Source organism: Cebus imitator, unplaced genomic scaffold, assembly GCF_001604975.1.
Source record: "Cebus imitator isolate Cc_AM_T3 unplaced genomic scaffold, Cebus_imitator-1.0 Scaffold7, whole genome shotgun sequence".
Taxonomy (NCBI): Eukaryota; Metazoa; Chordata; class Mammalia; order Primates; family Cebidae; genus Cebus; species Cebus imitator.
Genome location: NW_016107322.1, coordinates 1,026,760 through 1,046,884, shown reverse-complemented (window position 1 = coordinate 1,046,884; position 20,125 = coordinate 1,026,760). Strand labels below are relative to the sequence as shown.

The 20,125-nt window shown below is 32.7% G+C and overlaps 1 protein-coding gene across 2 annotated transcripts in view; it reads left to right on the top strand.

Moving 5' to 3' along the window:
* NCAM2 (neural cell adhesion molecule 2) overlaps positions 1-20,125 on the top strand; it is a 545,360-nt gene that overhangs the window by 499,041 nt on the left and 26,194 nt on the right. For both annotated transcript variants that reach the window (XM_037742419.1, XM_017539495.2), the window contains exon 16: positions 9,033-9,237. In XM_037742419.1, coding sequence (XP_037598347.1) covers positions 9,033-9,237 — 205 coding nt within the window. The remainder of the gene's footprint in view (positions 1-9,032; positions 9,238-20,125) is intronic.

The window sequence follows — 20,125 nt, the reverse complement described above, 5'->3', positions numbered from 1 at the left end:
TTTGCTGTGCAGAAACCCTTAAATTTAATTAGATCCCATTTGTGTATTTTGGCTTTTGTTGCCATTGCTTTTGGTGTTTTAGTCATGAAGTCCTTGCCTATGCCTATGTCCTGAATGGTTCTGCCTAGGTTTTCTTCTAGGGTTTTTATGGTATTAGATTTTATGTTTAAATCTTTAATCCATCTGGAGTTAATTTTAGTGTAGGGTGTAAGGAAGAGGTCCAGTTTCAGCTTTCTACAGATGGCTAGGCAGTTTTCCCAACACCATTTATTAAACAGGGAATCCCATTGCTTGTTTTTGTCAGGTTTGTTGACGATCAGATGGTTGCAGATGTGTGATGTTTCTTCTGAGGCCTCTGTTCTGTTCCATTGGTCTATCTGTTTTGGTATCAGTACCATGCTGTTTTGGTTACAGTAGCCTTGTAGTATAGTTTGAAGTCAGGTAGTGTGATGCCTACAGCTTTGTTCTTTTTGCTTAGGATTGCCTTGGCTATGCATGCTCTCTTTTGGTTCCACCTGAAGTTTAAAGTGTTTTTTTTGTTTTGTTTTGTTTTGTTTTGTTTTTCCAGTTCTGTGAATAAGATCAATGGTAGCTTGATGCGGATAGTGTTGTGCACAGAAGGGAGCATCACACACTGGGGTCTGCTGGGGTGGGGCTAAAGGAGGGACAGTGGGGGGTGCAGAGGTTGGGAAGGGATAACATGGGGAGAAATACCAGATATAGGTGACAGGGGGAATTGGAGGCAGCAAACCACCTTGCTATGTAAGTACCTATGCAGCAGTCCTGCATGATCTACACATGTACTCCACAACCTAAAGTACAATAAAAAAATAAATAAATAAAATAAAAATTGAAATTCTAAAAGGTAGACCAGTTTACAATTATAAATGTCATTCAAATAATCTGTTTGTTAACAGTTCCCCCATTTTTAACCAAATATTCTAAAATAGCTACTTTTTCTTGCCCTGAATCAGATATTAAGAAAAATCAAAAGTATACATTTTTCCTGTTCCTAATCCCTGATAAACTTCCTAGGATTTTGAGGTGATTTTTTCTTAAGTGAAGTAGAGTTATTATAAAGATTTAAAAAATAATAATAGTTAACATTTATAGAGCAATTAAAGTGGGCACTATTCTAAGTTCTTTCCATTTTAACTTATTTCATCTTCCCAGTTACTCTTCGGGGTTTTTATTTATTATTTTACAGATGAGGAAACTGTAACTGACAGTATTAAAGTAGCTTTCACAAGTTACACATCTAGAAAGGGCTGGGATTTGGATTTAAAACCAGGCCATATGCTCACTCTGCTAAATTTGAATCTCTATTCTAAGAGTACAATCTTTTTTTTATATACTTTAAGTTCTGTGGTACATGTGCAGAACGTACAGGTTTGTTACCCATGGAAAATTTTGGATTGCTGTTGAGTTTATTTACAAAACAATTATTTATACGTGTAACAGAACATTTTGACAAAACATTCAAAATGATTAGAGAATGGAGACTCAGTATTGAAGAATAAGTGATGGAAAATGCACACATCTATCCCCTGAAGAATTAATGTTCTGTGAAAAGAAATGTTGGTAGTAAGTAATAAAATATCTACATCAAGACAAAATACACATAAAATGGTACATCAAAAAGACCTTATTAAAAGGTACCAAAAACAGCCTGAGGATATAAAACATATATAAATAAACAGCCATTTTTTTATATTTAACTAATGTTGAGAAATTATTGGTTAAATTTACTGAGCATTTTTAAATCTACAGTTTCAAATTTTCCAAATAATATGTGGATGCTGTAAATAGTTTTGTAAGGGACCAAAAATCTGAAAAATTATGCAAAATGATTTTACACAATCTCTACCAGTGTATTAACCTCCAAAACAAACTTTTATAATTTATTTCTAGATACATAAAGAGTTTCAATGAACTCAGTATATGTCTACGTCAAAATAGAACAGGTAACTTTTGCGTGATTCTAAAAACTAAAAATCCCTCCAACAGGCCACACAATATCTATAAGCTGGTGTAATTTCATAAAATTAAGTGCTGTATGCCTGATTATAATTCAACTTTGATTTTTAATGTTTTATGCATTATTATTTTTAATATTCCAAGATTCCTTTTATAGAATTTGATCTCTTAAAAAGACACTCTGTGCAGTTTTCTCTTCAGTGATAACAATACTCTTTTCACAGCCATCACAGACATTACTAGCATTGCACACTTTTTCTCTTCAAATTATTCACTGAAAAATGCAGGAGATTGCATGTTGTACCCATACAGTTCTAATTCAATTATTTCTGTAAGCAGTTTTATATCTGATGACTGTGAACTTAAAAATGTTGTTAATAAATGCATTTTGTTAGGGAGCTGAAAGATGTAAATGGCCTTTTATAATCTCATGAATACTATGAGCTGTCCAGAGGAAGCCAAGACATGTCAGAGTAAAAGATTAGAATACAAAAGAAGTACAGTCATTATTTTTGGGGAGGTGATCTTTATCCACTTTGTAACAATCTTTTAAAAGTTATCATTTTATTTTTTATTACAATGACGATGAATTGATCTAAAATACTAGGCAAAATAATAATATAAATATATATTAATGATCACAAACATGTAATAGTGTACTAGGGGGCAAATCGAATTATGAAAGAAGAGAAGGCCTCCCAAAATCCGGTATCTCCTTATCTCAAAATTGAGCAAAAGCCAAAGTCACATTTGAGTGACAATAAGAGCATTGTTAAGTTATATGAATTTCTTCCATCTTCACGTCAGTTTTAAAAAGATCAAGAAAGATTTTAAAGTGGCAGTTAGGAATATGGCAATGACCAAAAGCGAAATTTACTATAAAAGAAGTGAACAAATAAAGAGGAATAATATTAAAATAAAAAAAAAATGTGGATTCTGGTCACAGTAAAATGCATATCAAAAAGTGGAAGAACGCAAAGGGTCTGAAGCCTTAGACCTTAGTAAAGATAACTTTTTGAACACATGGGGAGGGGAGGGGAGGGACAGCAGGGGGCAGAGAGGATGGGGAGAGAGAACACCAGGAGAAACTCCCGATAATGTGCACATGTACCCCAGAGCCCAACATAAAAAAAAAAAAAAAGAAAAAAAAAGTTTGTACTTGCTAAAATCCAGGAAGGTTTTAGATAAAAGTGGTGAAGTTCTAGTTTTTTTAAAAAATTACTATAAACAATAAGTAACAGGAGACTACTCTAAAATGAATGTTTTTAGAACATTAGATTTAACAAATGAAATAATAACTTATGTGTAAAACGATATGGAATCCCCAAAGCACTCTCTTGCTTGATCCTAAAAGACCATTTTTTATTGGTCTTTTATTGGTGGATATCTATATCACCATTTTACCAATGATAAAACTGAGAATGAAACTACAATATTATTTAGATATTTCCAATTTTATTGCGTAGGCCACAAAATGGGTGAAAAATATAATTCACTATGAAGATTTAAAATGTTAGAATTTCCAAGTGAATATATATTAATGCATCTTTTTATATTCATATTTTATAATGTGCATAACCTATTTCAATGTATAAGTATATTATAAAATATTACCTGTTTATAATTTAAAATAACAACACCTATCTTGGGAGTGTATACTCAACTCTTCTCTAGGTATATACAGGAAACAATTGAAAGTTTTCCAGAAGGAAGGAAGAATGTAAAATCCAATTATGGTTGCTGTTGAGTGTACTATTTTGATTTATTTTTAATTTTGAATGGATGTCAAATGATATTTTTAATCATCTTTGCTATTGTAATTTGCAATGATTTTTCTCTCTTTATTTTTCTTATTGACACAGTTAAAGGAGTATTGACTAGACATTGGAATCCTCAGAAGTTCAAACACTTGTTTCAAGTAGGGAGTTTTAATGTGAATTAAAATTGAATAAATCTATCCTTTCAGGGATGCACACTGGGTAGCAAAAAGGCAAGGGCTCCCCACCCCCCACCCTCCACCCCCCACCCCGTCGTGACACAGAAGACAAACCTGTTTCGAGAAATGGAATGATGTCACATTCTGCTCGGATTGCTAATATCAGTGGTTCCATATAAAAGTCAGTGAAATTTATAACTTGGGTGCCTCAAAATTTTCATTTTCTTTTTTTTCTACCTATAATTACAATACCTGCAAATGTGATCTGAAAGTCATATTGTTTCAAATATATAAAGATAAATATGGCTAGGTGCAGTGGCTCACGCCTGTAATCCCAGAACTTTTGGGAGGCCAACATGGGCAGATCACCTGAGGTCAGGAGTTGGAGACCAGCCTGACCAACATGGAAAAACCCCATCTCTACTAAAAAGACAAAAATTAGCTGGGCGTGGTGGTGCATGCCTGTAATCCCAGCTACTCTCGAGGCTGACACAGGAGAATCACTTGAACTCAGGAGGCAGAAGTTGTGGTGAGCTGAGATCACGCCATTGCACTCCAGCCTGGGCAACAAGAACAAAACGTTATCTAAATAAATACATAAATAAATAAATATTTTTGAATATTTTTTTCTTAACACCCACAAATATATAAAGATTACATTTACACATGTATTTCTAATTATCTGCATAGCCATTTTGAATCGAATTTAGTGAAACCTTTGGCTATACCTGTGCCTCTCAAAGAAGCTACTTATGGGGTATGTTTTATAACAGATAATTTCTAAAAATATTTTTTAAACTCTGTAGAACAGTTATTTATTCTCTTAATGTTCCATCAATGTATCAAATTTATTTAATTGTAGGATTAACTCTGCACCCTTCAAATCATTCAAACTCTGAGGAAATTTTGAAGAATAAGTTTTAAAATATTCTGAACTTAATTTAACCTCATAAGATTCCACAAATGTATTGTTGAATTCATGTCTACTCACCTTTATCTACAAAGCAAACAAAAACATCCCCCATGATTATATATCACGAGGTAGAATGTCAGTAAGTGCTGATTTTTGAGTCTCTTTATTTTCTCCTCACATCTATGTATGTATTTGCCATAGACTTATGGCAAAATTGTCCATATATCATTAGATGTTCGAGAGTGTGTTATCTTTGGAAAACTTAGACCAAAATCTTCTGCATATCATTTGATGTTAGGGAGTGTGTTGTGCTAGGAATGATGAGGTAAGAACATATAATTAGGAGTCAATGTAGACTTATCTCCAGTGTGGGAAGATATCATCAGGACCAATCAGTTTTTTAATGTCTCCTCCTTGCCTTTCATATTCTTAACCTACTTGCCTACTGCATCCAACAATATCCCTTATGAAAATAGCTATCAGTATTCTAGAAACGGCAATCAATCACCATTTTAGGACCCTTTGAATTTTTTCTCCATGTCTTTATTGATGCGTTTCATATTCTGAAATTAATTTTCAATCTACCTGGAGATTATACATAACATATAAAATGGTTAATTAAAACACTCGACTATTAAGGAGTCAAAAACCATGGCTAGTTTTATGAATCTAATAGTTCACTGGTTTTTGAAAAGCTGGTATTATCAAATATAATACATTTCATGGAAAAGTTATTTAATATTTGAGTTCGGATTTGATTGTACAACAGAAACATGAAGACACATACAGTAATCCCTGCTTTAGCCAGAGATAACATTCCAAAACTCATAGTGGATGCCCAAAACCTCTGATAGCACTTAACCCTACATACAAAGGTTTTTCCTGTACATACATACCTATGATAAACTTTAATTTATAAATTAGGCACAGTATGTTAACAATCATATCTGTTATTAAAATAGAATGATTACAACAATTGGCAGCATTGCTAATCTTGTGTGTAGGGGCCACTACCAGAATCCAGTCATGCTGGTACCCTGACCTCAAACTCTAAACCGTCATTACTGTTAGGAAATACATCTGTCATTTAAGCCAAAAAATGAAGATGTTTTACATGTATAATTTTTCTGAGAGCTTTTTCTAAAGATGAAAATGAAGCAAATCATGGCACTAGTTTTATGCTAAAAAGATCACAGAATGAAATATTTGTCAATTAAAAGCTAACTAGCCAAACCTGAATTATTTTTTTTTAAGTTACTGTACCCTCAAGAGAATAATTTTTACTTAATAAGAGATAATTTTCCACCTTAGATCACTGCTGAAAAGATGTGTTTACGGAATAGTTTAACGTTTAACATTAGACAATTTTTAATCAAAATATCATTTCTCCAGAATTGTATAATATTAAAATAATTATAAGCAATACTTGTTAAATGTTTACTTTGTACTAGTCAATAAGTGCCAGAGGTTAAGTACATTACCACATTCACAACAATCTTCTCAACAAACCTGTGACCTTCTGTGGTTGTTATGTTTTTTTTTATAACTTTCACCATTTTAACAAAGAAGCACTTCAGCCTTAGAGATATTAGATGGCTTATCCCCACCACTAATGATGGTAAGTGATGAAAGCAGGCTTTTCTTACTCCTGATGCAGTGTTTTTAAGAACAAAGCAAGACTCTTCAAACTTAGGAAACGCAAATGGGAATTTGTATAATAAAACAAATATGTTGTCATTGATCTATAGGATTTACTTCCCGCAACTATGTCTGCATGTGACAAGAACCTAAATGAGGTAGAAGAGTGATCAAACCAATAGGATCATCAAGTGAATGTATACACTGGGGCTATACCATAATTATATTCATATTTTTCTATTTTTTTCCTGAGCTTTTGTTGTTGAATAATGTGCAGTGTATCTAAAATAAATACATACGAATATTGAAAAAATATTGGATTTTTATATAATCACATGTTTAATAGGTAAGTTGACTTCTCTGTATTGTAATACTAGACTTGGAAGTGAGTCATTTATATTTGAAAATGGATAATGTAAGAAAATATGTGCCATTTTTTTAACTGCAAACAAAAATCCTAGTTTGCTTGATATGTTATTTTTTTGTAGCATGAGGCACTAGTTCTTTCTTAAATCACGCGTAGAGATATACCTTTGAAAAATTGAGAACTAATCTCTGGAATCTTATTCTATATTTGTTTATTGAGATTTTGCAAACTAAAAATATATATATTAAATCCCTATGGCTGAAAAATACGATTCTTTCTCTAGTAATTCTTTCCTCAAGTGGGCTCATGTGCTAAGATAAAAGTTCTGTCAAAACCAAAATTTTTCCTGGATATTAGCTAAGTAATTTTCCTAGATTATCACTATCTAAGTAGCATGTTAAAATTTGGTATAGGAAGGAGATATTGAAATTGACGTGAATACATTATTTTTCTTCCACACTGCTATGTGTTTATTACTATCAACTTCATGAGTAACAAAATAATTTCAATAAAAATTACACTGTCTTGGACACGAGCATTCTAAATTTGTTAATTCAGTGCTTAAGTAATTCTCATTTGCCATATCATGGTGACATTGTAGAAGTACATTTACAAATGTGAACCAACAGAGTTGCTAGGGTCAAGTGCCAGGTCACTGTGTCACAAACGGAATGATTTTTTTCAAAACTGAGCTGCTTGCTTTTGGAATGTTAAGAAATAAAAATAAACCTATTTTTTGAAAAAAATAAAATAATGACATGACACTCATCCTACAGAACTAGTATTCAGACAAGTCTGACATATTTCAAAGTAGAGCTACTAGTGGTTGATTTTGTATGTTAGCAGTTACTGTATACTGATGTCCTTGGATCACTGTTTTTCTAGTCAGTATGAAAATATTAAACCAACGTTTAAAAGTATGACAAGAAAGTTTGTTACATATATATTATTTTTTCAGGAGTGGTTTTCTCACAATTCAGATTTACATCTATACCTATATCTGTCAATTGAGTTTCACATCAGTTAGATATTGAGCATGCTGTTATTATGCTGAGTAGTAATTGCATTTTATCATTAAAGAGACTAAAATGTTTTGCAAGCTAAATCTTAACACGTGTTAAGAATCATTTGAATACCTATAAAGTTATATTTCTTCCTTTTCTTCTAGATAATACATTATTACCAGTTTAATTTATTCCTTTTCATTGTCCTTATTTTCTTATGCATATTGTTATAGCTGTGGAGTCTGTCCTCAGATTCTACTACAAACCCGTAACACTTGATGCATCTTCATGACTACTTGCTCCACTTGCCATTTCAGTTTTTATCAGCCAGAATACTTCATCATCTTACCATTCACCTCTTTCTCTCTCTCTGGTTTTTTTTTTTTTNTTTGTTGAGACAGAGTTTTGCTCTGCGGCTGGAGTGCAACGGCGCGATTTGGGCTTACTGCAACCTTTGCCTCCCCTTTTCAAGCAATTCTCTTGCTTCAGCCTCCTGAGTAGCTGTGATTACAGGTGTCTGCCACTATGTCAGGCTAATTTTTTGTATTTTTAGTAGAGAAAAGTGGTTTCCATCTTCTCCTACCTTCTCATGATAGGACTTAACAAAGGGTCATAAATATCATAGCTATAAAAAGTTGCCTCTAATCTCACGCATTGGTTAAAATGTTAACTGGAGAACTGGTGATCCATTTCTTCCAAATGATGATTCCTAAAATATTCATAGAAAGTTATGCTTAAATACATTCTCTGTTAAAGCAAAGTGCTTAGAACTATCCATTTGTTAAGTTCAAGTTTTAAAATTTACATAATCTCATTTAGAAGATCTATTTAACACTTTTTACAGAAGTTTTGGCTATTCTTTTAACATTGTGATGATCTATTAACGGGTGTCACTTTCTGATAAAGTATATTTAGGGATATTATAATATTCATTATCATCTCCACTGGGAATCAAGAAATATTTTTTAAAGATACTTAAACTTACTTTTTTAATAAAAGAAAAAAAGTTTGAAAAAGATAGTCACATAATTAACATATCAATTGCTTAAAATTCTGTTTGAAACCAGGGAATAGGTGTCACCAATCATGAAATTGAATTCTGCCAGTTAACATCACATTATTCTCTCTTAAATTGAATTCTTTGATAAGATTTATATTGAAAATAATCATCTAATATTTTCTCATTTTTTTTTTAAGACACGCTTTTTAATGGTCTTGGGCTTGGAGCAGTCATTGGCCTGGGAGTTGCTGCGCTTCTGCTAATTCTTGTGGTAACAGACGTCAGCTGCTTCTTTATTCGGCAATGTGGGTTGCTGATGTGCATCACTAGGAGAATGTGTGGAAAGAAAAGTGGCTCCAGTGGCAAAAGTAAAGAACTCGAAGAAGGAAAAGCTGCATACCTGTGAGTATCAGGCATCTACATCATGTCATATTAAACAAGTGCCACAGACAAGCTTGAGTGCTTTACTTGAGAGCTTTGTTTTTTCGAAGAGTTTGATTATGCAGCATTGGACACTGCACTGCCTGCTCTCTGACTTTAAAACTATGTGTCCTTAAATATAACATAGAACAAAGTGACTTTGACAACAGCTTATTCAAAATTAAACCTCAAAATGGGATCTTCACTGAAAAGAATTACTGCCATGATTTACAGATCATAAACATACAGATGGATGGATATTTGTACAAATGTATTCCATTTTGATTTATTTCACTGGCTTTATTTATATTAAAAAAAGAAAGCCTTCGAAAATAAGCAGAGCTAAAACTCAGTTGAACTGAGTTAAAAACCACAAAATCATGGCAACTTCTACAAATGTAAGGCTTCATTAGTTTTTGTATAGAAAATATTATATGTGCTATAAAATACATTATCACAGATTCTGAATTTACTGTTCTAAAATTTGATCAAAAGTTGATTACATTTGAGAATTTGGATCTCTCTGTGTAGTTCCATTTAGTAGAGCAGAATATAATTTCCAAGAAAATATGTGGATCGATTTTTTTTAGAAAATTATTTTGTCCCGTAAAAGGGAAATTAAGAGGTTTTAACTTTTCCATTTTATTTTGTTTGTCTTTAGATAGATATGGATCTAATCTCGAAAGTAGAATGTGATCCATGCAAACAATTCAGCAAGCACAAGAAATCATATGCAAACATATGCACACACATTTATGTGTTATGTATGTTTTGTATACATACACTTGTGTTGCATTAAACACAGCAATAAAAAATAAGCCTTAAGAGTTCAGGACATATCCTTTATTATTTTTTTAATTTAAAGACTTTCTACTGCGTATCTTTTCTAACACATACAAGAATTGAAAGACTTTTTACAACAAACAATCATATACCAACAGTTGGGTTCTACAATAAACATTTTGTGATATTTTCTTTGTAATATGTTTATCAATATTTTAATCATTGTATTTTCTTGAATTTCAAAAAATCAGAACGTAACCCCCACAAAATTCAACTTGCATATCATTACATAGAGTCTAAATTGTGTTTACCTTTATTTAAGTAAAGCCACAGAATAAAATGCACAAAATGTTTCAGTTGAAGAGTTTTGACAAATGTTTTTAAATGTGTAACACAAAACCGTATCACACTCTGGAAGTTCTCTCATTTCCTTATCCAGTCAGCCCACATTAACCTCCCCCACCCAGGTTACTGCTATTCTTGATTTTTCGCCACAGATAGTTTTTGCTTATTTTGGAAATTCATATAAATGGATTCCTATACCATGTCTTCCCGTCTGTATCTGACATCTTCAAAAATGTTTTATTAGGACCATTCATGTTTTGTATTTCAAGGACTGATTCTTTTTCATTGTTGAATATTTTTTATTCTTTTTCTATGCACATATTGAAGCATGGAAGGTCTCATACTGTTTTATAGACTAATTTGTCTTTGCTTTATCATATAGTTTTGTTCTGTTGTGTCATTTACACCTTAAATGTTAAATATAGTACTTTCATTTGAAAAGATTTTACTTTTAAAATATGTGCCAAAATAGATATCAGTTTTTACATATTTCTACATATTTGCTAATTGTTAAGTTTTACTCTCATGAAAGCATAATATTCAAAAAGGCTTAGATATTATCAGTGTACAGTTTAATAAATATTGACAAGCTGAGTATGCCCATGTTCAATGCTTAAATCAAGGAAAAGGACTCTACTATTTAGGTCTCCTTTCCTGTCCCTGCTCGATCTCATGCTAAGCAATATTCTGACTTCCTAGCATGATAGATTAGTTTTTCCTGTTTCGTGCTTTATATAAATGAGTTTCTACTTGTTGCACATGGTATATTTTGATACAGGCATACAATATGTAATTATCACATCAGGGTAATTGTGATATGTATCAGTTTAAACCTTTATCAATTCTTTGTGCTAGGAACACATTCCAATTCTACTTTTTTACTTATTTTTAAACATAAATAAATTATTTTTGGCTATTTTCAATCTATTATGACACTAAACACTGAATCCTATTCATTCTATCTAACTGTATTTTTATACCAATTAAGTGTTCCTACTTAATCCCCCATTACCACTTCCCTATTATCTTTACTAGCCTCTGGTAACAATTATTCTTTTCTCTTTCTCCATCAGTTTAAGTTGTTGTTGTAGCTCCAACATATGAATGAAAACACACAATTTTTTCTGCAACTGACTTATTTCACTTAACATAATTGTCTCCAGTTCCATCAATATTTCAACGAATGACAAAATTTTATTTATTTTTGTAGCCAAATGATTTTCCATTGTGTATATACCACATTTTCATCCATTCATCCACTGATGGACACTTAGATCCATATCATAGCTATTCTGAATAGCGCTGCAATAAACATGGGAGCGCAAATATCTCTTAAATATATTGACTTTTAAGATTATTTCGGATATATACCATGCAGATGAATCACTGGATCGTATGGTAGTTTCTATTTTTAGTTTTTTGAGGAGTCTTCATGCTGTCCTCCATAGCGGCTGTATTAATTTACTTTCCCACTAATCCACAAGTGTATAATAGTTTTCATTTCTTCACATCTTCTTCTGTATTCCTTATTGCCTGTTTTGGCTAAAAGCCATTTTAACTGGGATGAGATGATATCTCATTATAGTTTTGATCTGCATTTCTTTGATGATGTTGAGCATTTTTTGTATACCTGTTGTCCATTTGTATGTTGTCTTTTGAGAGACACGCCTATTCAGATATCTTGCTCATTTTTAATTGGATTATTTGTTTTGATTTGTTTCCTGTTGTTTGAGTTGCTCATAAATCCTGGTTATTAATTCCTTGTCAGATGGGAAGTTCATAAACATGTCCTCCTATTCTGTGTTGTCTCTTCACTTTGTTGTTTCCTTTAGTGTTCAGAAGGTTTTTAGCTTGATGTGATCCCATTTGTCTGTGTTTGCTTTGTTTGCTTGTGCTTATGGGGTATTACTCAAGAAATTCGTGCCCACATCAATGATCTGAGGTGTCTCCCTCATCTTTTCTTACGGTACTTCCATGGATTTGGTCTTCAATTTAAGTCAACATTCTGTTTTGATTTGATCTTTGTATATGGCAAGAGATAGGGGTCTACTTTCATTCTTCTACATATGGATGTACAGTTTTCTCAGTACCATGTAATGACAAGACTGCCCTTTCACCAATGTATGTTCTTGGCAGCTGCGATAAAAATAAGTCTACTGTAAATGCATGGGTTTATGTCTGTGTTCTCTAATCTGTTTCACTTGATCTGTGTGTCTGTTTTAGTGCCAGCATCATGATGTTTTATTTATTATAACTCTGTAGTATAATTTGAAGTTAGGTAATATGATTTCTCCACTTTTGTTCTGTTGAGTCAGGATGGCTTTGGCTCTTCTGGGTCTTTTGTGTTTTCTATATTTTACATTTTACAATTTTACATTTTACAATTTTTTTTCTATTTCTGTGAAGAATGTCATAGTATTTTGATAAGAATTGCATTGAATCTGTAGATTCCTCTGAGTAGTATGGACATTTTAACAATACTTATTCTTCTAATCCACAAACATAAAATAGCTTTTCATTTTTGTATCATTTCAAGTTTTTCAGCAATGTTTTATCATTTTCATTCTAGAGATCTTTTACTTCTTTGCTTAAGTTCATTCCTAGGTATTTCTTTTTTGTTTTTTTGTTTTATATTTGTATTATTTTATTATTGTCTTCTTACTTTATATTATACTTTAAGTTCTGGGATACATCTGCAGAATGTGCCAGTTTGTTATATAGATATACACGTGCCATAGTGATTTGCTCCATCCATCACCCCATCATCTACATTAGGTATTTCTCCTAATGCTATCCCTCCCCTAGGTCTCCAACCCCTGACGGTCCCCAATGTCTAATATTCCCCTGCCTGTGTCCATGTGTCCTCATTCTTCAACTCCCACTTATGAGGGAGAACATGTGGTGTTTAGTTTTCTGTTCTTGTATTGGCTTGCTGAGAATTATGGTTTCCAGCTTCATCTATGTCCCTGCAAAGGACATCAACTCATCCTTTCTTATGGCTGCTTAGTATTCCATGATATATAGGTACCACATTTTCTTTATCCATTCTATCATTGATAGATATCTGGGTTGGTTACAAGTCTTTGCTATTGTGAACAATGCTGCAGTAAACCTACATGTGCGTGTGTCTTTATAATGGAATGTTTTGTAATCCTTTGGGTATATACCCAGTAATGGAATTGCTGGGTCAAATGGTATTTCTATTTCTAGATCCTTGAGGAATCACCACACTGTCTTCCACAATGGTTGAGCTAATTTACATTCCCACCAACAGTGTAAAAGCGTTCCTATTTCCCCACATCCTCTCCTTTTTAATGATTGCCATTCTAACTGGCATCAGATGGTGTCTCATTGTGGTTTTGATTTGCATTTCTCTAATGACCAGTGATGATGAGCTTTTTATCATATGTTTTTGGCTGCATAAGTGTCTCCTTTTGAGAAGTGTCTGTTAATATCCTTCATCCACTTTTTGATTTTTTTTCCTTATAAATGTGTTTAAGTTCTTTGTAGATTCTGGATATTAGCCCTTTGTCAGATGGAGATATTACAAAAATGTTCTACCTATTCACTCTGATGGTAGTTTCTTTTGCTGTGCAGAAGCTCTTTAGTTTAATTAGATCCAATTTGTCAATTTTGGCTTTTGTTGCCATTGCTTTTGGTGTTTTAGACATGAAGTCTTTGCTGAGGCCTATGTCCTGAATGGTATTGACTACGTTTTCTTCTAGGGCTTTTATGGTTTTAGGTCTTACATTTAAGTATTTAATTCACTTTGATTTCAGCTTTTACAAATAGACTACTTTCTTGGATTCTTTTTCAGATTGTTTGCTGTCGACATGTAGTAATGTTACTGATTATTATATGTTGATTTTATACGCTGAAACATTACTAAATTTATTTGTTGGTTCTAATAGTTTCTTTTTGGAGTCTTTAGAATTTTCTAAATATATGATATAATTATAAGAAGGGTTATTTGACTCCTTCCTTTCCACTTTGGATGTGTTTTATTTCTTTATCTGTCTTAATTGCTCTGGCTATGACTCCCAGTACTATATTAATACCAGTGGTGAAAGTAGACATCCTTGTCTTGATTCAGATCTTAGAGGAAAGATTTTCCATTTTTGCCTTTTCATTATGATACTAGCTATGGATATGTCATAAATAGCTCTTATTGTGTTGAAGTGTCTTTATTACTTCTATATCCAGTTTTTTAAAGTGTGATGAATTGATGTATTTTATCAAGCATTTTCGGCATAAATTGAAATTATTATATGTTTTACTTTTCTTACATTTTGTTGATATGATATATCACATTTATTTATCTACATGTGTTAAATCACCTTTGCATCCCTGGGATAAATTTTCCTTGATCTAAATGAATGATATTTTCAATGTGTTGTTGGGTTCAGTTTGCTCATACTTTGTTGAGGATTTTTGCATCTATGTTCATCAGAGATATTGGCCTGTAGTCCTGTAGTTTTCCTTTTTATTTGTGTCTTTGTCTGATTTTGATGTTAAGGTAATACTGACTTGGTAGAATGAGTTTTTGAGTTTTCCCACCTCCTTAATATTATTGAATAGTTTGAGTAGAATTGATATTAGTTCCGCTTTGATGTTTAGTAGAATTCATAAGTCAACCTATTCAAGTCCTGAGCTTTTCTTTAATTAATTTTTATTACTGCTTCTGTCTCATTACTTATATTGGCTTATTGAGGTTTTGGATCTCTTTATGGTTCTGCCTTGGTAGTTTGTATGTGTCTAGGAATTTATCTAGTTTTCCACTTTGCAGTTTCTCATAATATTCTCTAATGACTTTTTTTTTTCTTTATTGAGATTAAATCTTGCTCTGTCGGCTGGCTAGAGGGCGGTGATGTGGTCTCGGCTAACTGCCACCTTTACCTCCTCGGCTGAGGTGATCCTCCTGCCTCTCACCCTCCCAAGTAGCTGGGACTATGCCCAGCTAATCTTTGTATTTTTGTTGAGATAGGCTTTCACCATATTGCCCAGACTGGTCTTGAATCCCTTACCTCAAGTAATCTGCCCACCTTGGTCTCCCAAAGTGACCTCACAGGGCCTCCCAGACATGAGCCATCATGATCGGCCATGATTTTTGGATTTTTGTGATATCAGTTTTAATGTCTCCTTTCTCATCTGTAATTTTATTTATTTGACTCATCTGTCTTTTAGTCTGGCTAAAGATTTATCATTTTTATTGTCTTGCTAAAAAAAATCACTTTTTCTTATCTTTAGGGCTTCTAAGTGTAAATTTCTTTTATTTCTGCCTGATCTTTATTATTTATTTTCTTCTACTACTTTTGGGTTGAATTTGCTTTGGCACTTCCAGTTCTTTAAGATGCATTGTTCAGGTTGTTTTGTTTAAGTGTTTCTGCTATTTTTGTTAGATATTTATTGCTGTAAATGTCCCACTTACTACTACTTTTGGAGTATCCTACAGATTTTGGTATTTTGTGTTTCCATTATCATTTGTTTCAATAAATTTTTAATTTTCCTTCTTAATTTCTTCACTGACTTAATGATCATTCAGGAGCATATTTTTAATTTCCATATGTTTGTATAGTTTCCAGAGTTCCTCTTATTTCTTTTTAGTTTATTGTTTTCCATTGTCAAAAGACTTTGGGTGGTCGAGGTGGGTGGATCACCTGAGTCCAAGAGTTCATGGCCAGCCTGGCCAACTTGGCTAAACCAAAATACAAAAATCAGCTTGGCATTGTGGCATGCGCCTGTAATCCCAGCTACTCAGGAGGCTGAGGCAGGAGAATTGCTTGGACCTAAAAGGCAGCGGTTGCAGTGAACCATGATGGGGCCACTGCACTCCAGCCTGGGCTACAGAGCAAGACTCCATCTCAAGAAAAAAATAAAAATTTATTTCATTTTAAGGGAGCACCATTTTAAGCCTATTTTTAAGTAGCTGTGAAAAGATTCCAAGAACCAGTGGCAAAATAAATGAACTTGAATCCCAGTACACTTGGACAAGTTATTCTGACTTCTGTGAACATTAGTTTCTTTATCCACAAAGGAATATTTGCATTTCTGCTCCACATATTGTGTGACTTAAGAAATTGATGCAATATATGCAAAATTACCATTATAATGCCTGGCATTTAATAATAATTATGTGTTAGGGTTAGAAATTTAGGAGAATCAAATCCCCATAGCTACATTGTTTTTACATCTCCAAGCCTATTTCAATTTTACTAGATTGTTTGTCTATGACCCTTTGTTATGTATATTCTGTAAGGGTTATTTTAACTTCATAAGATGGCAATTAGATAACATATTTCAGTTCAAAAATTAGATTCAATTGTTCTCAAACACAATGCAAACTGCATATTTGTTGGACATGGAATAAACTAAAGAATCAACATCAGTTAGTTTCTACTGCACACTAAACGAGATACAAATAAGAGATGTGGTAAATACAGTGGAATCAATTCATTTCCAATATCTTTGATTTTCTTCATCATTACCTTTTATGTCTCCTAATAATTTTCCGTACTTTTACTTTGTCTTCCTAACTAAACAAATAGATCACGAAACTTAGTTTTAGTTGTTTTGTTTAAATAGAGTCACATGATAAAACACATCGAATAAATATTATATATACTAACATCATTACATATACTATATATGTTATGTTATATATAAAGGTATAGATCGAGATATATATTAAATTTTATATGTCTTCTCTTTTGCTCATCCACTGAGCAAATATTTATGGAACAAATGCAAGGTTATAAGCACTTTTATAGAACCTGGGAACAAATTAGTAAGCAAAGCAAACAATAACTTTGTTCACATGGAGTTCAAGTTATTGTGCAAGAAGGCAGTTAATAAATGTTAAGTAAAACTGAAGTGTCCAGTAGTGATAAGCACTAAACAAATGAAAGGCAGGATGTTGTTATTTGACACTGTGTCATAAACACCACTTGGGGAGGTGACATTAAGCTTAAGGGTGGATAATAAGGAGCAAGTAATATAACAATCAAGGGAAAGAACATTCTAGGCAGGTGTAAAACAATTAATATAAAGGTTCTAACATGGGAATAAACTTGGTATGTTCAGACAAATGAACCTTAGTGGTGAGAGGCAGGGAGAGATAAACTGGTATAAATATAAGACTGGAAAATTACCTAGGGACCAAAGTATTATTCCATCTTCTTGCATCAAAGAAAAGAGTCTGAATTTTATTTGAAATAGAAAACTACTAGAAGAGTTTTAAGAAGATGATTTTTGCTATTGCATAAGGAAGGAATTATTGGGCCTGGTAGGTTTAAAGGAATAATTTAGAATCAGGGAGACCAGGTAAGAGGAGCTTCAAGTACACCAGATGAAAATTGTTGGATTTTTGTTGTTGTTGTTGTTGTTGTTGTTTTCTTTTGTCCCAAGGCAGTGGTATTACACTTACATAAATGAGAGGATGTATTTCAGATATAATTGAGGTAATGTCAAGTATCTGTTGATTGAAATTTTATTTTGGGGTTAGGGAAAGAGAGAAATCAAAATGTACCTTCATGCCTTTGGTTAATTAACTGTGCAAACAACCAGGTCCATGCAGTTGTGCTGTTTACTTTTATATAACTCTACTATTTGTTAATTTGTACACTAACACCTCTGTTTTTAAATCCTGCTGAGTTTAATTAACCTTAAGGAATTGAGAAAATGAAAATATGTGGCTAGTTCCATGCTTATTATTGATCACCCCATTTTTATATAAATTTCTTGTACCTTGGGAAAAGAGCTTTCAACTCTTCAAAAATGTATTGTTCAAGTTTGCAAAAGATATAAAATCTTAATGAGAAATAGGTTATAACTGATTTGACTGTTCAGATATATACTAGCTTCTAAATATGATCCCAAGCATTCTGAGACTAGCTCTTTAATGTTTTCAAAACTTATGACTATGATGATTTATTAAAACCACATTAATTACACCTGGAGCATTTTTGTTTTAAGAGCACCTCACAGCTGAGAAAAGATCAATTAAAATCAATGTCATAGAGAATAGTATTAGTGTAAAGTTAATTTTAATTTAATTCTTATAAATTTAAATTAACATATAGCTTGCATTCTCAGAGTTTTTCTTATCAAACTAACAATACATTTTATCAAATTATCTTTTTACTGTTATTTACTTAAGTGAAATTTACTAAGCATTAATATTAAAAATATTTATTGATCATCTATACAAGAAGAGACAGTTCTAACTTCTGTGACTATTACTTGTAAAAAAGCAGACTCATTTACTTCTATCAGGAAATTTTTATTCTGGCAGGAAACACATTTTAATTTTAAAAAATCAAATGACAAATGAATAATTTCTTATGAATACTATGTAAAAGTAAATAATTTACCAACTCATATTTATCTAATCAAGTTGTGAAAGAACTAAAGCATAAAAAAGACGAGCAGAAATTAACTAGCTGACCTATGTATGTGGTCAGAGGTGTGGAAAATGGTTTTCAGGCAGAGGGAATGTACTGCATAAAAGGCTTTGTTACAAGAGAAATTATGATATGACTCAAAAACTGAAGAAATATGTATGAAATATCAACTGTATTTTCTGAGTAACACTGGCAAAACAAACCAAAACAATACTTCCATTTTTCAGCCCAGCATGCAAGGAGATTAAAAGTTGCTGCCCTCTCCTAATAAACTGAAAGCTAAACAAACTGAAATCAACAATTATCTTAGATTCATAAGAAAAATTTGGTTGTAGTGCAAACTATGTCCCGAAAATTGAAGAGACAGAGAGGCAGATACAGAAAAATCACAGCTTATCAGAGTAGAAACCTATAAGCAGAAACATCTATAAGAACCAGTTCTGGAATAGGAAAAAAAAAAATGTTATTCATTAATTGGTTGAGGCTCCATGTGGACCAGTCAGTGAATTGAAAACTCCAGGACAACTTAGTCACTGGAGGTTCTATGCATCTGAGGATTTTACTTTCAGGAGCTTAACCAAGTTCTTACAATGAATATTAGAGAAATATCTCATATTTCTGAAATTGGAAGTGAATAGTAACTACATTTAAAATATACCAGAGCATTACGTTCTTAACAAGCTGTACTCTCAGAAGAAACTCTTTAATCAGAGCCTAACTTGAGATTTTTATCAGAGTCTACCTGTCTTGGAGAATGGAATTACCCAACACCACCCTGCTCTAGGTTTCCCCCTGGAAATCCCCAAAACCAGCCCACTCTAGTCATTCTGTCCCACCAAGGTTGTGGGAGGATGTGAGATATGCTTTTGAAGTTTACAGCCAGAATCACAGACTCATTAAAGGACTGAGACCTAATCATGGGATGATAAACTCTTCTTCTGCCCCACACATTACCACCATGTTACTAAAGGCCTATTGATAGCATTTACTTTTACCCAGTATGTTCTGTCCAGCTATCAAGAAAAAAATTACAAGGGATTCTAAGAAGCAAAAAAACACAGTTTGAAGAGAGAGGCAGCATTAGAGCCAGATTTAGATATGATGATGATGTTAGAATTATCAGACTATGAATATAAGATAACTATGATTAATATGCTAAGAACTCTAACAGGTAGACAATAGGCAATAGCAGATGTGCCATGTATACAAGTAGAGAGATGGAGAGTCTAAAAAAGAGGAATGTCTTTGATGGGTTTATTAGTAGAATAGAAACAGCTGAAGAAAGAATCTCTAAGCTTGAAGAAGCCTCAGCAAAAACCGCCAAAATGGAAAGGCAAAGAGGA